At 48.1% G+C, this 20,648-nt stretch overlaps 2 protein-coding genes across 2 annotated transcripts in view; one reads left to right on the forward strand and one right to left on the reverse strand.

Moving 5' to 3' along the window:
• Positions 1–13,924, forward strand: part of LOC146205039 (meckelin) — a 50,160-nt gene extending 36,236 nt beyond the window's left edge. The window contains exons 22-30 of the mRNA XM_084589725.1: positions 790–930; positions 1,852–1,932; positions 5,060–5,176; positions 8,089–8,205; positions 8,341–8,371; positions 8,482–8,570; positions 12,527–12,629; positions 13,042–13,184; positions 13,801–13,924. Coding sequence (XP_084445851.1) covers positions 790–930; positions 1,852–1,932; positions 5,060–5,176; positions 8,089–8,205; positions 8,341–8,371; positions 8,482–8,570; positions 12,527–12,629; positions 13,042–13,184; positions 13,801–13,881 — 903 coding nt within the window. The 3' untranslated portion in view covers positions 13,882–13,924. The remainder of the gene's footprint in view (positions 1–789; positions 931–1,851; positions 1,933–5,059; positions 5,177–8,088; positions 8,206–8,340; positions 8,372–8,481; positions 8,571–12,526; positions 12,630–13,041; positions 13,185–13,800) is intronic.
• The window catches only part of LOC146205040 (luciferin 4-monooxygenase-like), a 56,684-nt gene continuing 49,779 nt past the window's right edge, over positions 13,744–20,648 (reverse strand). Inside the window, exons 10-12 of the mRNA XM_084589726.1 lie at positions 14,671–14,928; positions 14,182–14,318; positions 13,744–13,982 (exon numbers count right to left, since the gene is read on the reverse strand). Coding sequence (XP_084445852.1) covers positions 14,185–14,318; positions 14,671–14,928 — 392 coding nt within the window. The 3' untranslated portion in view covers positions 13,744–13,982; positions 14,182–14,184. The remainder of the gene's footprint in view (positions 13,983–14,181; positions 14,319–14,670; positions 14,929–20,648) is intronic.

A 20,648-nucleotide genomic window follows, 5' to 3' on the forward strand; every position in this document is an offset into this window, starting at 1 on the left:
GTTTTGCTGGAATTGAGCACTTCTGGTTCAGCGCGTGCGAGCGGAAACGCAATGATAACTTCAGCTTAGTGGCGCCATTTGGTTTTTTAACAGGAATCATTTTTTCATTAAATCGACACTCTTCTTATTTTCGTTTTTACATTTCAATATACAGATGTGGTGTGGAATGGACGAAACGAAGGATTAAAAGAGGGAAGCAGGGAGGGGGTGCAGCGCTCACGAAATTTCGGGTGAGCCCCCCCCCCCCCCCCCCCCTATTTAGGCTAGGCCCTTGGCACAAACGAGTTTCTCGGCTTTACGGATACCTATCAGCTGGCCTTTGGACAGGTGTACGAACAGGTGAACCAAAGAACGAAGCGATAACCCGCCTTGCGCTTCTGCCAGGGAGACTGAATTCGATGTTTTTTTTTGTTAGACTGACCTTTCTACGTCATTAGCAGATGGCTTAATTCCATATGACGCCAAAACAGATCCGAAGATGTTGTAAACATGCAGCGCCAGCCACTCGATCATTTCTTCTGAACCACCTGCCCTGCTAGCAAAAGAACTGGGCTTGCATGGGAGCAGAACGGGTGTGGGCAAAGGCAGCGAGAAGAAAGTCCGAAGACAGGGTCGAATGTCGAATACTAACCCTTAAACTGCATCACAATGCAAAGTACGCAAAGTCCACTACTGGTCGTGAGTCGTTTTTGTTTCGTCCATGTCATGTGAACCCCGGCGGAACGCAAGAATGCGCTGAGAACAGGGGCTGGCTTCGGTTAAATTAAGATGTGCTTGATTCTGGTGCAGGGCCTGGGACTGGAGTATGTGGCCCTTGCCAGCCCCGAGAGCTACTACTCGAGGAGCTTGAAGAACGCCGGTGTCCCCTTTAGCGCCTCTTGCCGGTTCGCCCTTGGCGCGTCACTGTACCTGCTCATTGCGCTGCTGCAGGTGAGGATGGCGCAGCGTTTGGCTGATTTGCTGCCGTGGCCCGCTGTGCGCTACCTGCCTGCTCCGTTGCAATACGTATAAATTCTTCCATGATCACCTCGCGATTCAATTAGCGCAAGCGCTATCTTCGAGAGAAATTTTCGCTCTATTTAATATCGCGGTCATCGTGGCATTTTTAAAGGGATAGCATTGGAAGCCTCAACAGAAAATGTTTCATCATAAAATTCGGTCTTTGGCTGTATTGAAATGACGTCTCCAGTCTTCTTTTTTTTTTTTTTTTTTTTTTTTTTTATAAATGATAGTTATTGCCTCAGGGCATCAGTGGGGCATGTGACGAAGATGTGTCGTCGGTCATAACATTCGGCCGGCGAAAGTGACAAATGTGCAGGGGTAGTCAAAAGTTCCCAGACCACAGGGTCTGCTACTGAGCAGTATTGTCAGGCAGCTACGATGCCCCCAAAACAAAATATATTTAAAGGGTGGAAAAATGATTATTCGAACCTCTGAGATAATTGATAGCTCTAATGGGATCTCAAGGGCCAGAATATGCCGGCAGCCAGAAGCAGAACCTGTGGTATCGGAACTTTTGACTATACCCCCGTACGTTTCGGTGCACCTTCATTGCGTCCGTGCCTCCACTCTGGACACCTTTACGGAAACATCCAACCAACAGTGGGATGACCCCAATGTGTGGTAGGGACCCGAAAACACAACCATGAAAAGATGACTCAAAAGTCAGCGTAAAAGCATCAAGTGCTTCTAATGCTATCGCATGGCCATGTTTTCCTGTTGTCGTTTTTTCAGACGTTTAGTCTGGTTTAGAGTAATATGCTTGACACTTTTTTTTTTGTCTTCTTTGGTCTCAGGTGGGAAGTTGAATACTTTTTAGGAGCATAAATACTTCTCTTTTTGTTTTTACAGGTAGCTGTTCAAAAGTTCATCTACGAACGCTTCTACGAAGACAAGCTTCAACACTTTATCGACCTCTGTTCCGTGAGCAATGTAAGCACTCCCAGGCACATATTTTAGCGAGGTTCATTGTAGTTAGCTCTATTCTGTGTAAGTGCTGTTTCACTAAAGACTTTGCCAAAAGTAACCGAGCAGCCCAGCCGGCCGGTGGAGCAGCCACGGGGCCGGGCTGCGGCGCTACCATCGCCGTCGCTGGCCGCTGCTCTCCCGCGGCGAGTGTAAGCTGACTGGCGTAAGCACGCTCCCTCGCTCTCCTTTTTGGGATGATAAAAAGTAAGCGAGTATCATGTCCAGTGTCTGATCTGGCGCCTCCAGAACGCTGCGCTAAGGGCGCTCCACATAGCATCACTCGCTCAATGCTCCTTTTTGTCGCGTGCTGTGAAGCTGCGCACTTTGTTAGAATGTCTTCGCGTTTAATATCGGTACAGTGCTCCCGTAGTTGCAACGAATGGACAAAGGAGATAAAAATAAAAGACTTCCAAATGTTTATGTGTCCCTCGTGCGGCATACCTCTTTTCCCGCTATTTGGTAACTTAAAAAAAGCGCGTAGTGCTTTCCGCGTTGGTAATTACGTTCATGCTTTAGCCAGCTGCCAATCTATTTGTTTAATGAGTGAACTACATAAAAATGTCGTTCTCACGCTTTAAACATATGTCGCCCATTTTCTCAATAAGTGCGGCCGTTTCTTTTTATTTATTTTACGAGGGAACATCATGCGACCAACCTAATAGCAATATATCCTGGAAGTGAAATGAAATCCGGACACGCGGCATTTGATTTGGACTGCGAACTACTTTTGCGTTACTGTCTATTACCTAGCGACTTGATTGGTAGTTTAGTGCCCGCTGGTAGAGTGGTGCATCGGTGACTCGATAAATAAGTTACTGGAATAGAACCTTCAACTGTGACAACAAGATCAAGCTGGTAAACCTGAGACTCCCGTCTTTACTGAACTCCCTAAATGGTGAAGCTTAATTCGGAGGGCATTTCATGCAAGTGGAAAAAAAACGTCTGCGTAAGAAGGCTTTCTGGGGGGATCATATGCTAGGGAACATTTGCATCACTCATTTGGTATTGTCAAATATTTTTTGAAGCACTTGCAAATCTCTGCTCAGATTTTCGGTATTCAGTTTGGCGTTGCAATCGCGAAAACCATTACGGTGCACTTCTGTGCGTTAACAAGCGGCGGCAAATGCGACATTAACGGATTCGCCTCATTACATGGACAAGATTAGAAATAGCGGAAAATACTGCCTCGTTTTTATTTCTCTGTAGCTCAGCGCAGTGTCATCATCGCAGACTAGGAATCGGGGGAAAAACCAAACTCAGGTTTCTATCATGCCCTGTCTGACTGGGCTGGCTTTTCGAATCACCTCATCTACCGGAGCTGTGCACTGGGATTCCACATGCAAAGCGTTCTAACGAAGAGCGCAGCTTCACAATGTCAGCCCGAAATCAGCGTTGAGCGAATTTTGCTGTGCACAGCGCCCTCCATTACTAGCACAGAGTTCTAAAGAACGAAATCGTGTGCCGCACATGCTACCAGCTTACATTTTATCATCCCAAGAAAGATAGCGAGGGAGCAGCCTTACGTCAGCAAGCTTACACTCGCAGCCGGGGAGCTGCGGCCACTGACGGCGACCGCCACGCCGCCGCTCGGCCCTGAGCTTGCTCTGCAAGCCGGCTGGGCTGCTCGGTTACTTTTGGCAAAGACGGTACATATTTTACTCCAACGATTAATGCCTTACTGTAGATTACGGCGTTGATTTTGCTGGAAGCCATAAAAAATAACGCATTGTTTTGCACTGCTCTCTTAACTTGTATTGTATACGGTCTGGTCGTATTTTCTCTGAATTTCCCTTTAATAAAATACGTGGTGCATAGGCTTACCGTAAAACTTGCTTACTTGATGAATAAACAACCCCTAGCTGCTTGCCAATAACAGGCCTATTGAAACCCTCATTCTTCTTTCTGTACGCACACCTTACTTTACAGCTGGGGTGTCAAACACGCGGACCATTAGCTTTGCGATGCGGTCCGCCGATGACAGAAAATTAATGACATTAATGAAATTAATGAGTTAATGACATTGTAGCGCCTTCCCCTGGCAGCGCCAAGAGGGTGGCCAGTGCGCGGTCGCTCGAAGAAAATAGACAGCTCCTGGCTGTGGCGCATGCATGAGCCACGGCTAGTCGAAATAAAAGATAAATGGGCGTGGACAGGACATGTAGTGCGAAGAGAGGATAACCGATGGCCGCTTAGGGTAACAGACTGACAAATTGAATTCCATGGGAAGGCAAGCGTAGCAGAGGGCGGCAGAAAATTACGTGGGAGGATGAAGTTAGGAAGACTATACGGAGGCCAAGTGGATGCAGCTAGCACAGGGTCCGTATTCCGAGTTTGCGTCGCTATCGAAAGTGTCGCTATCTCCCTGACCTCGAGTCATCTGATTGGTGGAAATAGCGAAAGTGGATATCAGTTTGATTGCCACCATTTCGGGTTCCGGCGTTTACACGAATTAGATGACTCGAAGTCGGGGAAACAGTGACACTTTCGATAACGACGCAAACTCGGAATGCGGGCCCAGGACCGGGCTAATTGGAGGAATATGGGAGAGGCTTTCGCCCTGCCGTGGGTTTAGTCCGGCTGAAGAAGAAGAAGAGGATGATGATGATGACTGCGGTATTATTGCACTCTTGCACCCTTTCAGTTGCTCTCTCCGGGCCATGCGCCCGTCCGGCGTTTGGACGGAATCGAACACCGCCTTTTTTCATTACCACGAAGAGTGGAAAGGTACGGTTTGAGAACATAATGGTATGGTTAATGTTAATTTATTTTATAATAATTGTTTTTATTACCTTACTGTTGGATAGCTTAAAGATTTTTTTTTTTTGTTATCTTCCGGTTCCTGTTCCACGAGGAACGAAATTTCCTCAATGTGGACCGCATCGCGATACGAGCTTGAGACCCTGTTTAGCACAGTGTGTGCCGCTGCCGCTTATGCCTCTGGCGAGCTTCCAATGCTTATGCGCGGATGGCCGCGAGGAGCCAGCTGCGGGCGCACTTCCCTATCGGAGTGACTGCGCTAACGGTATGCGCTGTGCTACATCTATTAGAGTATACATTTAACACTCTTCGTTGTTCTTTTTCTCGCCTGCAGATCAGCGTGGTCATATTTGTCCAGCCCAAGTTTGGCTACTACATTCACGGAAGATCAGCCCAGGGTCATGCCGACGTTTCCATGAAAGAGATGCACGAGCTGCTGCGCAGAGAAGAGGTGGGCCAGTGACACCTTTGAAGCATGGTGCTTGAAATGCTCGCGTTGGAAATTATCAGCGCATTCTTTCGTCTCACAAGACGAGGATGAGAAACATGCGGCTTCGCAGACGTGATAGGGGCGCACTGTGCCTGCATTATTCCGCGCTTAAACAGCACCGACTCTTCGAAAGGGGTATCGCACCCGAGGGCTGCGGAGACCGGGAAGATGAAAACTGGACATGGAGCGAGAGCTGCGTAGCCCTTCGGTAGTGAAGTGGCGAAGTGCATGACCGTGTTTTCCAAAGGCAACACAGATGAGATGGGGGCGGGGGGCACCTTTATACTGCCGCCTTGGAGTATATCCTCGAATGGTGTCCGAACCCTTGTGCTCCCCTGTATGCGCCTCAGTGTCGTGCATGCTGTTTCAACCTATGTCGTCGAAAAGTACAAATACGGGCCGAGTAGCGTGTGGAGCACGTCATCATTATTGGTGAGTTTCGTACAGAGCGGACTGCTGAGCGAGCGAGAACACCAGAGGAGCGAATGCATATGCACACAAAAGATATAGATGCCTCGGCACGCGGGCTTCCAGTCAATATCACGTATCACTTAACACACCGTTCGAGTTTTCAAGCTGCGCACACATGCAAACAATAGTGAACACTCATTCCTGATTCGTTATACAAGCGAGTGCTGGTGCTGATCGAATTTACCCGCCGCGTCATCAGTGTCACATTCGTACAACGTGGCAACGTATATCGCTAGTGGACCACGTTTACCGTACGGAAGAAGCAGGACGGGCAAGCGTCGTTCCTTCCCTTCAGTCCTTGTTGTCCACCGCCCTTTGTCGACTGAAAATTTTTACCAACTTGCCCAACGTTCTTCGCTAATAGTTTCCATTACAGGCGAGCTCTGAAAGTCTGCTGTACTGAATGCTCAGGAATTGCGAAGGTCGGCGAAACAAAGCGAAATGCGTGCGAGGGTTTCTGCTTTATTAGACAGTTTTAGTGGGGTCTATTTGCTCCTTCGCGCCGCACAGCCGGTGAGCGGGAGCGCTACTGCGCATGAGCAAAGCGCTGAGACGGGAGCGCGCACAAGAGGAGCGGCACATCCGTGCCGCTTGTACGCGGTCCTATAGCGGAGCGGCCCGGCCAGAGCGTCACACGTGGGGGGCTACATGTTGCGCCATCGCCCGGATTCACGAACGCATGCTCAAAAACAGCGTATGCCCCTCGCTTAGCATGTTATGAAATGTTTACGCGCAAAAATATTGCTTTTCAGTGGGGCGGGAAAATAAAGCAGTTTTTTTTTTTTTTTATTGTCTAAAAGTAAATTTTGGAGCCAACACTCCAGTTAGGCTCCGCGGGCATAGCTAGCGGAGCGGAGGCACCAATACGCTCCGCTAAAACTGTCTATTGATGTAATTGATGCTTTAACTCACTGCTCTGCAGGGACGGTTTGCTGTAAAAAGAGCGAGTCAGTCACGAGTGCAGTGTCACGACGCATCCTGAGAACTTGTGCACATGTAACGACGTTCGTCATAACAACGTGGCCAAAACTAAAGACAGGGGTACACATATAAAAGCATCGTTCTCGCCACTCTGCTGGGATCGGCGAAAAACCGAGGTCCATACTCCAACGACACGGCGTGGCGGACGTAACGATCGCGAGCCGGCGCGGCCCAACGTCGCCGAGGCGCAAATAGGATCTTGCCTATTTCTTGCCGACCGTGCCGGCCACGCATCCTAGCATTTCTCACGCGCAGTGAAGATGGCTTGCTATGCAGACAGCGACCGCGCGCGCGTTTCAAAGACTCACGGAAAAGCTGCTAGAAGGGTTTCGAGCGCATCCCTGCGTCTATGATACCGAGTGGATTGACTACAGAGACTTTGAGAGTAAAAAAGAAAAAAAAAAGAAAAAAAAGAGAGAAAAAAAAAAAAGAAAATAATGCCTGGGAGGCAATCCGTCAGCAGTGCGGACCAGGCACAGCTGTGAGCTCTTCTCTGCAGGGCGTAATGTGCCATGCCGGTTTCAATGCAGTGCTCGAGGAGGTGTAACGGTGGTGTTGCTTCCCTTATTTGCAGTGCTTTCAGTGGAAGAATACCAGAAACTGAGGAAGCAGCTTCGCATAGATGTGACCGGTACACGCCGGAATCGAAGGCCGTACTCGATTTGGCGACACGGAACGGCACCGGTTCAACAATGGGAATTGGCGAAATCGATGTAATTCTACAGGAACAGCGGCCGACCGAGAAATTGATCCTTATGACTGTGTAGTCTCTAACTCTTCTGCAATCGTACAGATACTGAAATGACGGTTAGTTTTCAGTAAAACACGCACGTACACAGTCATGATCGTTCCGTCCGTAGCCGTCGTCGACGCGGGCTCAGGCCGTTGCTGGACGTCTCCATGGACTGCTGTAAATGCTTTGGGCCATTTGAACGTTCGCAACATTTTGTACATTCGCAGTAAGCGCATCGCATCATTGCCTTGATCACGACAGTAATTAAGTTCCTCGATAGGCGACCAGTTCCTCCCAGGGGTCCTATCGTCTGCTCGAAAATGCACGCCGAAAACGTACCAGCGCTCGAGGGCGTCTTGTGCGCATGCGCGCCGCAGACCGTGCAGGCCAGCCGCGTCAGACTGTAGAGGCGACAGTTTCTCTACGCGCCCATTGTAGCCGGCCTAGCGTGCCCGACATCACTGGCTCTGCCAGTCGCGCCGAAAACGTTTGACTATATCGGGCGCTAATTGGATCGCGGTGCTCTCATTCCGCACGAGTGCCGCGGACACGATACGTTACGTTCCCGTGAACTCACAAAGGCGAGCTCTCTTTACGTTCATGACAATCGGCACTTTGCCCGAGTATGTAGTGCACGCAATTATTTTGCGCGTGGCATTTTTTCTTACCCGTATGCTTTTGTACCCAGGACGACCTGTGCGGACATAGGGGACTATTGCCTGACACAGAGCAGCAAACATTTCAGATGTCGCTTCCTAGTCATATTTACGAGCAGTACTGCCGAATGAGGAGGCCTCTTTACACAGTAAGTGACATTTACATCTTGGGTGGTACTTGTGAGTTTTGGATGCATATAAGTGTGCTTATTTCGTTAGCGATTTCGTCCTTCATGTTGCGTTATCAGAAGGCGAAATGTGATGTTTTGGAATTCTCTTTTCAGTACACACAAGCACCAGACAGGATGCAAACCGGTACGTAGACGTAGTTCTTACACTTGTTCTACATATGCTGGCTCTGGTGCAGTGTTTATAAAGCCAGTGGCGAAATAGAGTTCCTGCTTTTACGTGTCGCATTCTTTCAGCGGACGGCCATCTTTCACGAGTGAACATCGACACTGTAGTGAACATCTACAATGTTGTAACCAAGTTCCTGTCTGCGTTCCTTGATCACGTAAGTGTCACTTTCTGTACGTTTATGCTGTAGTGTAGAGGGGGGAGAAGGAGGAGGAGTAGTAGTGAAACCGATAGCAGCCCTTTTCTTTTTTAATGGTTAACCATTCGAATGCCCGTATTCCGAGTTTGCGTCGTTATCGAAAGTGTCGCTCGCTATCTCTCCGGCCTCGATTGGTGGAAACGCCGGAACATGATGTCACCTCTTCCGGATGCGTAGTGGCAACACTCGGTTCCGGTGTTTCGACCAATCAGATGACTCGAGGTCACGTGAGATGGCGACACTTCGATACCGACGCAAACTTAGAATACGGGCCCAGTGCTACCTCACTCATGTGATCACATGGTTCAGGTCGTTTTGCAGCATCGAAAGGGGGGGGGGGGGGTAAGTCAACGCTAGGTTACTGTCACGAAGTACAGTGACGCCTACAGCATCTACCTCGCGGAAAGCCAATCATAAAGCTAGCTGTTATAAATGAAAAATACGAACGCTGAGTCTTTGGGTTCTCTCAAGCTGGGTTAAGACCACCAGCGAGATATTTACGTGGCGCGGTCTCCCTTGTGACACCTTCAGCTTCAAGCAGTTTATTTCACAGTTACATGGTAGTTGTATAGTTGCGAAGACATACACAATGAGTTCACGCGACAGGCGAGGAAAGTGAAAAATTACTTGTCGCCCGTTATACATTCAGGATAAAAATGACAAGCGTGATTGTAGTAACGCAAGAAAATTAACCCTTACAAAAATGCATGTAGGGTTTCTATAGAAATTCGAAAGCGTTGTGTCAATACACGCTATTGAAAGTCTGTCGATAATCGGCAACATCTTGGATGATGCAGTGTTGACCTCTTGTTGAGCGCTTATGAAATAGTGGCCCATGTGTTTCTTAAGAGCGCTTTTGGAATTCGCGCAACTGAAATTCTGTTGATTTCAGGCTCAAATGCTTCAGAAACTCTGCAAGTGACGCTTTTTGATTTTCTGCTACCTTTCCACTCCTGAACAACAGAAAATAGTACACGACCATCGGTTTGCCAGGAGCAGACACGGGGTGATTTTCATTAATGCAAAAGTAGTACAGTACATCTCCTAGCTGCGATAAGTCACCACATTCTATGTTCTGCCCGACCAATCAACAATCCTGTCTGATCAGTGCTGGTTATTGATAAGCATAGTGAGGCATAAAATAACAAAACAGATCTTGATCTTTTAAGCCCCATTATACTTACTCACTCATTAACCTACACTAAACTGACTAAATTGTTGATTGGTCGAGCAGAACATAGAATGTGTTGACTGACCGCAGCAAGGATATGTGCTGTGCTACTTTTGCATTAATGTAAACCACCTCGTGCCTGCTCCTGGCTAACCGTTGATCACGCAGCATTTTCTGTTAATCCGCAGCGGAAAGGAAACACAAAATAAAAAATGCGCGTTAATGAGAAAGAAAAAATATGCATCTTTGGTGAACCCATAACATGAGCTGGGTTGTTTATTTGCTTTATTTCAATTCATGTGCAAGGTATGACGCCAGGCTGTTCTTTGCGTAAAACGCTGATACGTCCGGGAACTCGTCGCATGTGATGCTGAAATGAACAATATAAATCATAATTAAGCTGCGGTATATACTAACCTAAAAATAGAGCAAAGGCATTTGTGCGCTGCTCCACGTCATAGCTCAAGAAATTTCTTGTCTAAAATGAGTTGTCACTGTCTTTCACTGCTTAGACGGCATCGACCGCCGCCTCCACAGCTCGGCAGCACTACCACATCGTTCATTTCTCCCTGATAAACAATATATGTTGCCGTCAAAGATCCCATTCTGAATATAAATAGCAAAGCGCAGGTCACAAGCATTACTACCCAGAAAACTTGAAGCAAAATTACCAACTATAGGCACTAAAATGAGTGGAAACAAAAACAAACACTGCAAAAATGGCGGAGCTGCACAGATTCAATAATCCACAATGTGTGACAGAGGCATATTATGATCTCGATAATGTGTCCGTCTCAGCGCGAGTAGCGTATCGAAAGAGTACAGCACTGTGCCGAACAATCCGTCAAAAACGGTCACCGGTTAAAAAAAAAGAAAGAAAATGTCGCCATTCCAGCTGGCGTTCCATCGGCCCCAGCGTCCGCGTGGAGACAAGCCTCGTTCTCTCTCTCTCTCCCCCCCTCCTTTTTTTTCCGACGAGGCTGGTTTGTCTGCTAGAAATATTTACATGCGGGCTTCACCTTGTAACACACACTGTACAAGACTGGCACAAACACGAATAGGAAAAAGTAACACTCACCAAAGTGCAGACGCTCCCTCCGCCCGCGCCGGCTTTTCGCTTAGAATCCAAAACGCCTGCGACTGTTGAACTTCTTAAACACGTCCTCCTTGCGCAGAAGCTGCCGCCCAAGAGCGGAGTCCTCCGAAGACTTAAATTCGTACGTTCGCGCTCCAATTTGAACAAAACGATCTTCGTGATAATCACCAGCGAAAAACCTACATACGGTGCTTCGTTCACAGTGCAAGATGCGACCACGGTGGCGGGAAAACGCCAACTGAACTGGCACATCGCCGCACTCAGCGTACCCGCGTCTGCGTGCAAAGAAAACGGGGCGCAGAAGAACAGCTTCGGTGAAAAGTCGCCACCCCCGCTGCGCGACTGCTGAAGCCAAGGTCATCTCCGTGAAAACAAACCACGGAGAAGGCAGAGAGCGGAGACCAAGCGGGAGCAACCCCTCCTCCCTCCTCCTTTTTTTCCCCCCAGCCGACAGGAAGCGACCCTCGACCTCTCCGGACATGCTGGCGCCGTTCGCGGAGCACGGGGGAAGTGGGATGCGGACAGAAGCAAGGCGGCGGCCGAATGCTTCTTTGAAAAGAAGAGTCGCTGTTAGAAGACGCATGCAATCTTGTTTTTTTCTTCTTTTTTTTTCATACGCGAATGTTTTTGCTATGCGTGTTAACTCTATAGTATCCGTGGGATCAATCGGTGATTATTAGAACCCCTCAATGTTTAAAGTGACTTCATTTTAGCATGGTGTCCACTTTAAGAAAGGAAAGAAAAGAAAAAATTACAGTAAAACTCTCCAAAGACAGAGCGGTGGAGGATTCCAATACAGACTGCACCTCATTTTGCGGCAATAAGCTACGGGCAAAAATACCTATGCTTGGGCAGAATGTCAGACCCTGAAGCATATATATAGTGAACTTTAGAACTGGTTTAAAAAAGCTCTGTCCTGCCCTACATGGTAGGTTCAATCTAGGATCCTGTTTGTTAGTATGATGACTCACTGAACTTGTTTTATGATAAATATAAAATATGTCCTACCACTAAAGTTACCTTCTGCGACATACAGAAGCTGATCCATTACGGATTCTGATTGACATTCAACGATATATTTGCATTATTAGTGGAGGCTTTGCCATCATGAAGTTTTTAGGGCATATTTTCACTGTGTTGCGAAGCTCGAGCTAAGTGTGCACCGTTAATATGTACTTTTATATAACATGAACGAGCACGCAACTGCATGCTGCTCTTATATTTCCCTTTGCAGAATGTGGCCAATAGTTGATTACAAGTGAGACCAAAAATTCATAACGAAATTGTCACATCATGCTCTTATCATTTGTGCCTAAAACTACTTAACAACATGGGTCAGCATGAACAGTACACGCTAATTGTTCGTGAACGTTGAAAACTGACAACAAAAAGCACATAGAAAAAATTGCACAAAAAGTCTATTGGGTAGAACACAATGAAAATTCTGTTGGCCCTGTAAAGATTGCATTCAGCTGGGGTTGAATGTCTATCGAAATTCAGTAAATTCAAAAGGCAGTCAATAGTCCAACAATAGAGTTTCAAAACTCATTTTTGTAAGGGAATGAAACTAAAATTAAAGATATGTATGTTTTATTTCATCCTACGTATTTCTTAATGGTAACGAGGTGATCAAACATTTTATTCCAGTCCCTAAAAGATGTCGACTACACAGTGAAAGATCGGACAGTGTCCGAAAAGCTCCTCGATATTGAATTCAACGACGTTGTGGACCGTGGGTTCTTTTACAACGGTAAGAGTTCTGATGCATGGCAATGAATAGAACTGCCTAGTTTGTGACTAGCGCGATGGCAAAATAAAAAAAGAAATATGGCTGAAGTCTTGTCACTTCCGTATCCTAAGCAAACGAATGTATGCCTGATAATTATCCACTGATTTTACATGCGTTGGGATAGATTGCTATAAAGACGCAGCTAAAAAAAGCTCAGTAGAATAGGTTCGCGAAAGCCCTCCGTACCGCCCGCTCCTGTTAGAAAATGAAAATATTTAGCGGATAATATAGTTGTATACTAACGCACCATCCTTACAAGGTGTTGGTCCCGTTTCCGTGCTCAGATTGAGTTTGCCCACTGATCTAGCTTTACCAGTAAATTGAGCGGCGTGCAGCAAAAGGTTTCATTTTGCGGCTTTGTCCTGCATTCCAGACAATGGCCATTCATTCGACGCCGTCATCTACCACGGCCATGAGTTTACGCTCGTTCTCTGGGACTTGCTGATGTTTTGCGTCGCCGATTTCGCGTCAAATGACTTTGTCCTTGCCGCCGCCGTCACCTACGCTGTGGATAAGGTGAGCGCCAATCAAGCTACTTCCCTGCACACGCCTTCTTCCTAAAAGCCGTGCTTATGTTCTGCGACTAACGTTCCCGCGTTTCACGCGGCCCAAATGGAGCCCAACTCTGCACAGGCCTGGGGGAGCAGAAAGAACCAGCGTCCGGATCAGAGCCTTCATAGACATTCTACGTTCACAGAGCAAGAAAAGTAATGGGAACGCGAGACAAGAGGACTACAAAACGAGCGCTCGTTGTGTCATGCTGTTTATCTTCATACACATGGTAGAAGTGTAGTCAAAATAACGGCTTGAGGGGCAAGTTGGTGCATCATCGTATTCAGATATGTGGCGCAAATAAACACAAACACAGGAGAAGATATAAGTGTAGTGTCTGGCCACGAGCGGCCGCCACACTTTTTTTTTTTTCATAGACCTGGAGGATAGATGGCAGTTGGGGCGTTTAATATGTTCCGAAATTCACTGATCCTCTCAGCGTGCATTCTTTCATTTGGGACCCCGTTGCATGCAGGCCATGTGCGTTTGTGTGAGGTCTGCTGCAGGCAATTCACCGTCACGCCTCTTCCACGCTTTATTATTTTTTTTTTAATGAATGTACATGTCTGCTGAATTCCAGATGCTTGAAGGCTTGCGACGATATCTCAGCAGGCGGAACCTGGTGAAGAAGGCTCTTGTAGATGAAAGATTTTTATGGTGAATAAAGGAGACACTGTCCGCACGCCGACGCCAGTGATGCCCGCTACCTGCTGGTTTTGGTGCCGTCCTCTGGAAGCAGGCGCCTGCTGTTCGTGCGTGTACCTGCGGCGTCCAAGCATGGTTGCATCAGCTCAAACAAACGAAATTTTCGGATAATGAATACTGAGACTTGTCTTTTTGTGGTTTAGGTAGGCGTGTATACTGTTGTCTGTATAGCGGTCATGCTTAAAATAGTCTTGAATGAGGTGCCTACGTGGAGGTGGCGTTGAGCGGTTGCACAATAGCGGTAGAGGCGACTTACCTTCTAGGTTGTGGTCGCTGCGTGCAGTGCGAAGCCATCTCTCAGAGAGGAACGGAGGGGCTTGCCCGTGAAGGACTTTGGAATGCTGGCAACGAACTCGAGCCCACCGTGCAAGTGCTTGTGGTGGCTTGCCTGATCTGGGACGACCAAAGAAGCAAATGCAAGAGGACCTCGTATTAGTTGGAAAAATATCCTCTTGTCTGTTAGCTGCTGCAGAGTTTTTGGAATGAATAATGACAAATATTTGCGTGGAATCGAGTCCTACATATAGCGCATATTGGTAATGTTTAAAGGTAGTATTAATAATTTGTTCATTGGTAAGTATAAGAACACGCCGTATGCTTAACTAGGTTAATGGAACCACTCTTCAATGTCTGTTGAGAATATAAGCGCTGGCCACCCTCTAATTTGAGGAAACAAGTTCTATCAATAAATTCTGAGCTATATTGCAGCCTGAATTTGGATGGAGCATAGGAGTGGCGGACGTACCAGCCACGACGCTGAGGAGGGCATCCTTGAGTGCCTGGCTTGGTTCATGGCCTTCGCGCAGCACAACGAAGGCCTTAGCGGCCTCGCCGTAGTTGTCGTGCGGTACGCCGACCACACTGACGTCCAACACAGCCTCATGTTGCAGAAGCAGCTCTTCCAGTTCCGTAGGGGCCACCTGCTCGTCCATGCATTTGATCAGGTCCTTCAAGCGGTCCGTGATGTAGAACACGCCCTGCTCGTCGTAGTAGCCCATGTCACCTGCGCATGAACATTCATACCCACGCTTACTGCTACGCACGTGGACCATGCCATTTGACACCGCAGAAACAGTTGGTCAGCTCTGTTTGGCAACAGCGTGTTCGCGTATAGTGTTGGCGACCCTGTCACACCTCTTCGACACGGACTGTCCAGAAACACGTCTCTGTCGCCCGGTGTTACGACCGTGCATCATCCGCACTTGCGCGCCTGTGGGCATGGATAAGTGCTGTGGATATGTGCTGTTGGTACAATGGCTCTAAGTGAGCCTGTTTCCAGGAATCCTGTTTTGTAAGCCTGTTTTGCTTTGTGGACACCCTGCAAATGCCAAATTGACCCTGTCAAGAGAACGTCTAGAAAAACACAAAGAAATGTCCCCCTGCGGGAAATAGCCGGAAGTGCTTTCGTTCAATTGTTCACCCTTCCCGTCGAGAAGCGCTATGGTCAAGTAAGGAATGCCTACTGTCCAAAGGAGACGACAGAGTGACACGTCCGCTGACGTACAGGACAAGAAAGGAGCAAGGTGATTACGGCCATTAGAGGATTTCCTGGGAATGCAGGAAAGATTTGCAATTGTTGGAAAGGGACAATGCTGGGAGCCGTATGCGGCGCGCACGTGCACTTGGGTTTCTGAGAAGTAAATCCACTTGCCGGAACCAGCCTATCGATTCTTGGCTGAAGAATAGAAATGTACCTCCTCGCCGTTCCCAAGCTTTTCCCGCCAACAAGTGACCAGGCCCAACGAAACAATGCCGGGCCAGTCAGTGCTTCAGACCATCAGTGCAGTGATGTGTTCGATTGGATGCCGATATCTGAGGGGCGTGCCCTGGATTTGGTTGGTCAGCATCTTCAGAGAGGGGCTGGACATAGGGGGGTTTTAAGGACGCTGCAGAGCACGAAATGTCGCTCTGAGCCCTGGGTAAACGGCTCATCCAGTCGCTTCTCGCTATGAATTCTTAACGCTTGCCATTTTGCTGATGTACCCTTCTTTTTCTTGTAAATAATCGTGCAAATAAGTTTTCTCAAAGTGCCATTAAACCTGCTTGTACATATTTTACCAACTTCGAAGATTCAGTCCTTCTTCAACCCCGAGTCTCTGCACGCTACCAAGTGAAGGCCGGGTCGACTTAGCCCCAGCGTCACGACAACTGGTGACCAGCGTTGGGATCTGGATCTACAAGCTACAACATCTGGTGATTCGAGGTGGATCTGAAGCTACAAGCCACAACATCTTGTGATCGGAGATGGCATCTCAAGCAACAAGCAGGAGCAACAATCGGCCAACAAGAAAGCAGCTCGGAACATCGATCGCATGTGTGGGTGAGTGCTTGGCTTTTCTTCTGATGTGGACCAGGTTCTAGAACAGGGTTAGATTTTAGAACTGGTAAAAAGTGTTGAAACGCCTTTAGGTTTGGTAGTTTGCACTGTTGTTTTGGAAGTAGCCGACACTCGGAGCGATCATGGACCTACAAAAGCTGCAGAAACCGGAACTGTTGCAATTGTGTGAGGAATTGGGAATTGATACAAGTGGTTTGGCACGAAAACCCTTGATTATAAAGGCAATCACTAATCTGGGAACCGATGATGAGGAGCTCAGTGAAGCATGGAACCTCATCGGTCAAAAAAAGGAGCAGCTCAGACAGCAGAAAGAGCGGGAAAAAGAGGAAAAGGAGCGCGAACGTGAGAGGGAAAAAGAGGAAAAGAAGCTAGACATTGAGCTCCGGAAATTAGAACTAGTGTTGAGCAAGAGGTCGGGCGATTGTCCCCAGCTAGAGGTACCTCGTCTCAACAAGGAGGCAGATTTCAAGATGTCAAAGTACATGCAGCCATATGTGATATCAGGGGATATCGGTCTGTATCTGGCTAACTTTGAGCGAACTTGCGAAAAACTGTCCTTCCAGCGAGACACGTGGTCTCAGAGATTATTGACGGTTCTGCCCTGCGAGGCAGCGGAGGTTGTCGCGCGGCTAAGCAAGGAGGACGCGGACAACTACGAGAAGGTCAAGGCTTGCCTTCTGAGAAAGTATAGGCTTAGCGCCGAGGCGTTCAGACAACGTTTTCGGAAAGCTACTAAGTCCAGGGACGAGAGTTACCCTGAATTCCTATACAATTTAAGAGTCAATTTGGGCGAGTGGCTAAAGAGCACTGATTCCTACAGTGATAGGGACGCTGTAGTTGAGCGAATTCTTTTGGAGCAGTTTTATAACTGCCTCCCAGAAAAAGAAAGAAATTGGTTACAGGACCGAGGCGACATTAAGTCGGCAACTGAAGCTGCCGAACTTATTGAGGAGTATGCTTCGCGCCAACAATTCAGCAACCCAGCAGTGGATAGGCCCCGCAATCCCATGTTCAGTGTGAATAACCGTCAGAAAAGGCACTTTACTAGATTTGCAAACGAAGAAAGGAAGGCTTCTTCAGGCAAACGCCCTAGAAAGGACGGCAGTGAGAAAAGTGGGGAAGTGACCAACGCGCAGAACACAAAGAACAAGCTTGGGGCTAGGAAGCCGCTCACATGCTTTAGGTGTAATGAGCAGGGTCACATTGCCGTCAACTGCCGGAAAGAAAAGATTGCTTTCTCGTATGTCAGTAACTGCGATGAAAATATGCAGCTTTTGGAACCCTACCTGCATGACCTAGTAGTCAACGGGAAGCCTTGCAAGGTGCTGCGCGATTCGGCCGCAACGATGGATGTTGTCCATCCGGCGTATGTGTCGCCTTCCGACTATACAGGACAGTGTGCATGGATCCGCCAGGTAGTGGAGGAACAGAGTGTGTGCTTGCCAATCGCGAACGTGGTCATCGAGGGCCCTTTCGGCAAGTTAACAACCGAGGCTGCCGTTTCAGGAAAGCTTCCTAAGTGCTATCCGTATTTGTTCTCCAACAAATCGGGCATGCTACTGCGAAAGAGGGGCATCCTTTTCGGAGACAGAGTTGTGCAAGCCTTAACACGTTCAAAGGCGCGAGAACTAGCTACACTGCTCATTCCAGAAGAATCCACAGCGGAGGAAATGGCAGTTAAAACAGTGGTCGATGTGGAAGATAGCGGGCCAGAAAACTTTGAGAGCGAGGCATCTCAGATAAGTCAACATGAAAGTGAGCTTGATAAGACACGGAATGAGGACGTTCTTGAGAGTAACCTCTTGCCGCCAGTGCCTAGTAATCTCACGAGACTTTTAAGTGGAACCCGAGAGGACTTAGCTATGGAGCAAGCCAATGATGCCAAGATACAGGAGCTTCTCAAAAAGACGGAGCAGATAGGAGAACTAAAGAAATCCCAGCTGTCCGATCTGGGCGAGATAATAACAGAGTTTGAGGCCTGCTTCGTGGACAGGCCAGGCAGAACTAATTTGACTGAGCACGATATTGAGCTGACTTCAGACGTGCCAGTGCGATCAAGGTACTACCGATTCTCTCCAGGGCAAAGAGAAATTATGGATAGGGAAGTAACTCGCATGCTGGAATTGGGAATAATAAAACCCTCAGAAAGCGATTATGCTTCGCCTATGATCTTAGTAGAAGCTCCATGTAAAGACCGTAGGCCTGTGGTAGACTACCGAAAGCTAAATTCTCTCACCAGGGATCAAGTGTATCCTATTCCGAATATTGAGGAGAGAGTAGAACAGGTCAGTAAAGCGGCATATGTGACTACGCTGGACCTTACTCGAGGATACTGGCAAGTACCGCTCACTGAACGCGCCAGCAGATACGCGGCTTTCGTCACTCCGACGGGCAGCTACCAGCCAACAATGATGAGCTTCGGGCTCAAAAATGCTTCATTTTGTTTTTCCCGACTCATGGATAGGGTTTTAAAGGGGTGTGAAACATTCACGGTGCCTTATTTAGATGACATTGCGGTTTTTTCCGACTCATGGGCGGACCATATGGTACATCTAAGAGCTGTACTGAGCCTTTTGCGTCAAGCTGGGCTAACCGTAAAGGCCGAGAAATGTTGCCTGGCAAGGGCGACCGTGGACTACTTGGGTCACAATGTAGGTCAAGGTTTCAGGAAACCCAGCGAGATTAAGATTTCTGCGGTAGCAGACTACCCGCGGCCGAGCACGAAGACGGAAATTCGAGCATTCCTGGGTCTGACTGGGTACTAATCACTACATCCCTAACTATTCAGCTTTGGCCAGCCTTCTGACCGACGCTCTCCGCAAGACAGAACCGACAAATGTAGTCTGGGACGAACAAAAGGAAGCCTCCTTCGTAAACCTGAAGGCTGTGCTGATTAGCCGTCCGGTATTGCGAGCTCCAGACTATGACCGAGAATTCACGGTCCAGTGTGATGCAAGTGATCGAGGGCTAGGTGCTGTTCTCTGCCAGAGAGATGACGACGGTAATGAGCACCCTGTGCTCTACCTGAGCAGAAAACTGAGTTCTAGAGAGAGGGCTTATTGCGCGTCAGAGAAAGAGTGCGCTTGCATTGCATGGGCCATTCAAAAATTGCAGTGCTATCTTGGAGGGGCCAAATTCACTGTAGAGACGGACCATTGTCCCCTGGCTTGGCTGCAAACTGCGACATCGAAGAACAGTCGCCTTCTTAGGTGGAGCTTGATTTTACAGCAGTACAATTTTGAAATAAGATACAAAAAGGGGAAGTTAAATGGGAATGCGGACGCGCTTAGCCGCTCTTTCTAAGAGGTCCGAGATGTTCCTCACCATGTATCCAAATTGGTAATCAGGTTTTTTTTTTTTCGTGCGCTTGTATATGTGTGACTATGTAAAGCAGCACGTTTGGTTTTCTAGGAATACGTGGGTCCTGAACGTCTTGAGAGTGGGCTTTTCTCGAACAACCATGGCAGTTTTCTTTTAACCTGGTCTCTTCAGACGGTAGCCGAGTGCTTGCTTCGACATGTGGTTGAGTTTCAGACAGCTCGAGCAATTTGGCCTACGACAATCAAGACAACGCGACAAGCAACAGCGAGCTTCAAGCGTTCATGTGCAGGCCATTAAGTCGTCTCTTCATGCAGCAGCTGCGACTGCTGCCCTCCGAGACTCTTCTGGCGGGGGAGGAGGCTGTTACGACCGTGCATCATCCGCACTTGCGCGCTCTATTGTTCGCCTGTGGGCATGGATAAGTGCTGTGGATATGTGCTGTTGGTACAAGCGCGCTAAGTGAGCCTGTTTCCAGGAATCCTGTTTTGTAAGCCTGTTTTGCTTTGTGGACACCCTGCAAATGCCAAATTGACCCTGTCAAGAGAACGTCTAGAAAAACACAAAGAAATGTCCCCCTGCGGGAAATAGCCGGAAGTGCTTTCGTTCAATTGTTCACCCTTCCCGTCGAGAAGCGCTATGGTCAAGTAAGGAATGCCTACTGTCCAAAGGAGACGACAGAGTGACACGTCCGCTGACGTACAGGACAAGAAAGGAGCAAGGTGATTACGGCCATTAGAGGATTTCCTGGGAATGCAGGAAAGATTTGCAATTGTTGGAAAGGGACAATGCTGGGAGCCGTATGCGGCGCGCACGTGCACTTGGGTTTCTGAGAAGTAAATCCACTTGCCGGAACCAGCCTATCGATTCTTGGCTGAAGAATAGAAATGTACCTCCTCGCCGTTCCCAAGCTTTTCCCGCCAACAAGTGACCAGGCCCAACGAAACAATGCCGGGCCAGTCAGTGCTTCAGACCATCAGTGCAGTGATGTGTTCGATTGGATGCCGATATCTGAGGGGCGTGCCCTGGATTTGGTTGGTCAGCATCTTCAGAGAGGGGCTGGACAT

This window comes from Amblyomma maculatum, chromosome 1, assembly GCF_055883805.1.
Source record: "Amblyomma maculatum isolate TAMU_Amacu chromosome 1, ASM5588380v1, whole genome shotgun sequence".
Classification (NCBI taxonomy): domain Eukaryota; kingdom Metazoa; phylum Arthropoda; class Arachnida; order Ixodida; family Ixodidae; genus Amblyomma; species Amblyomma maculatum.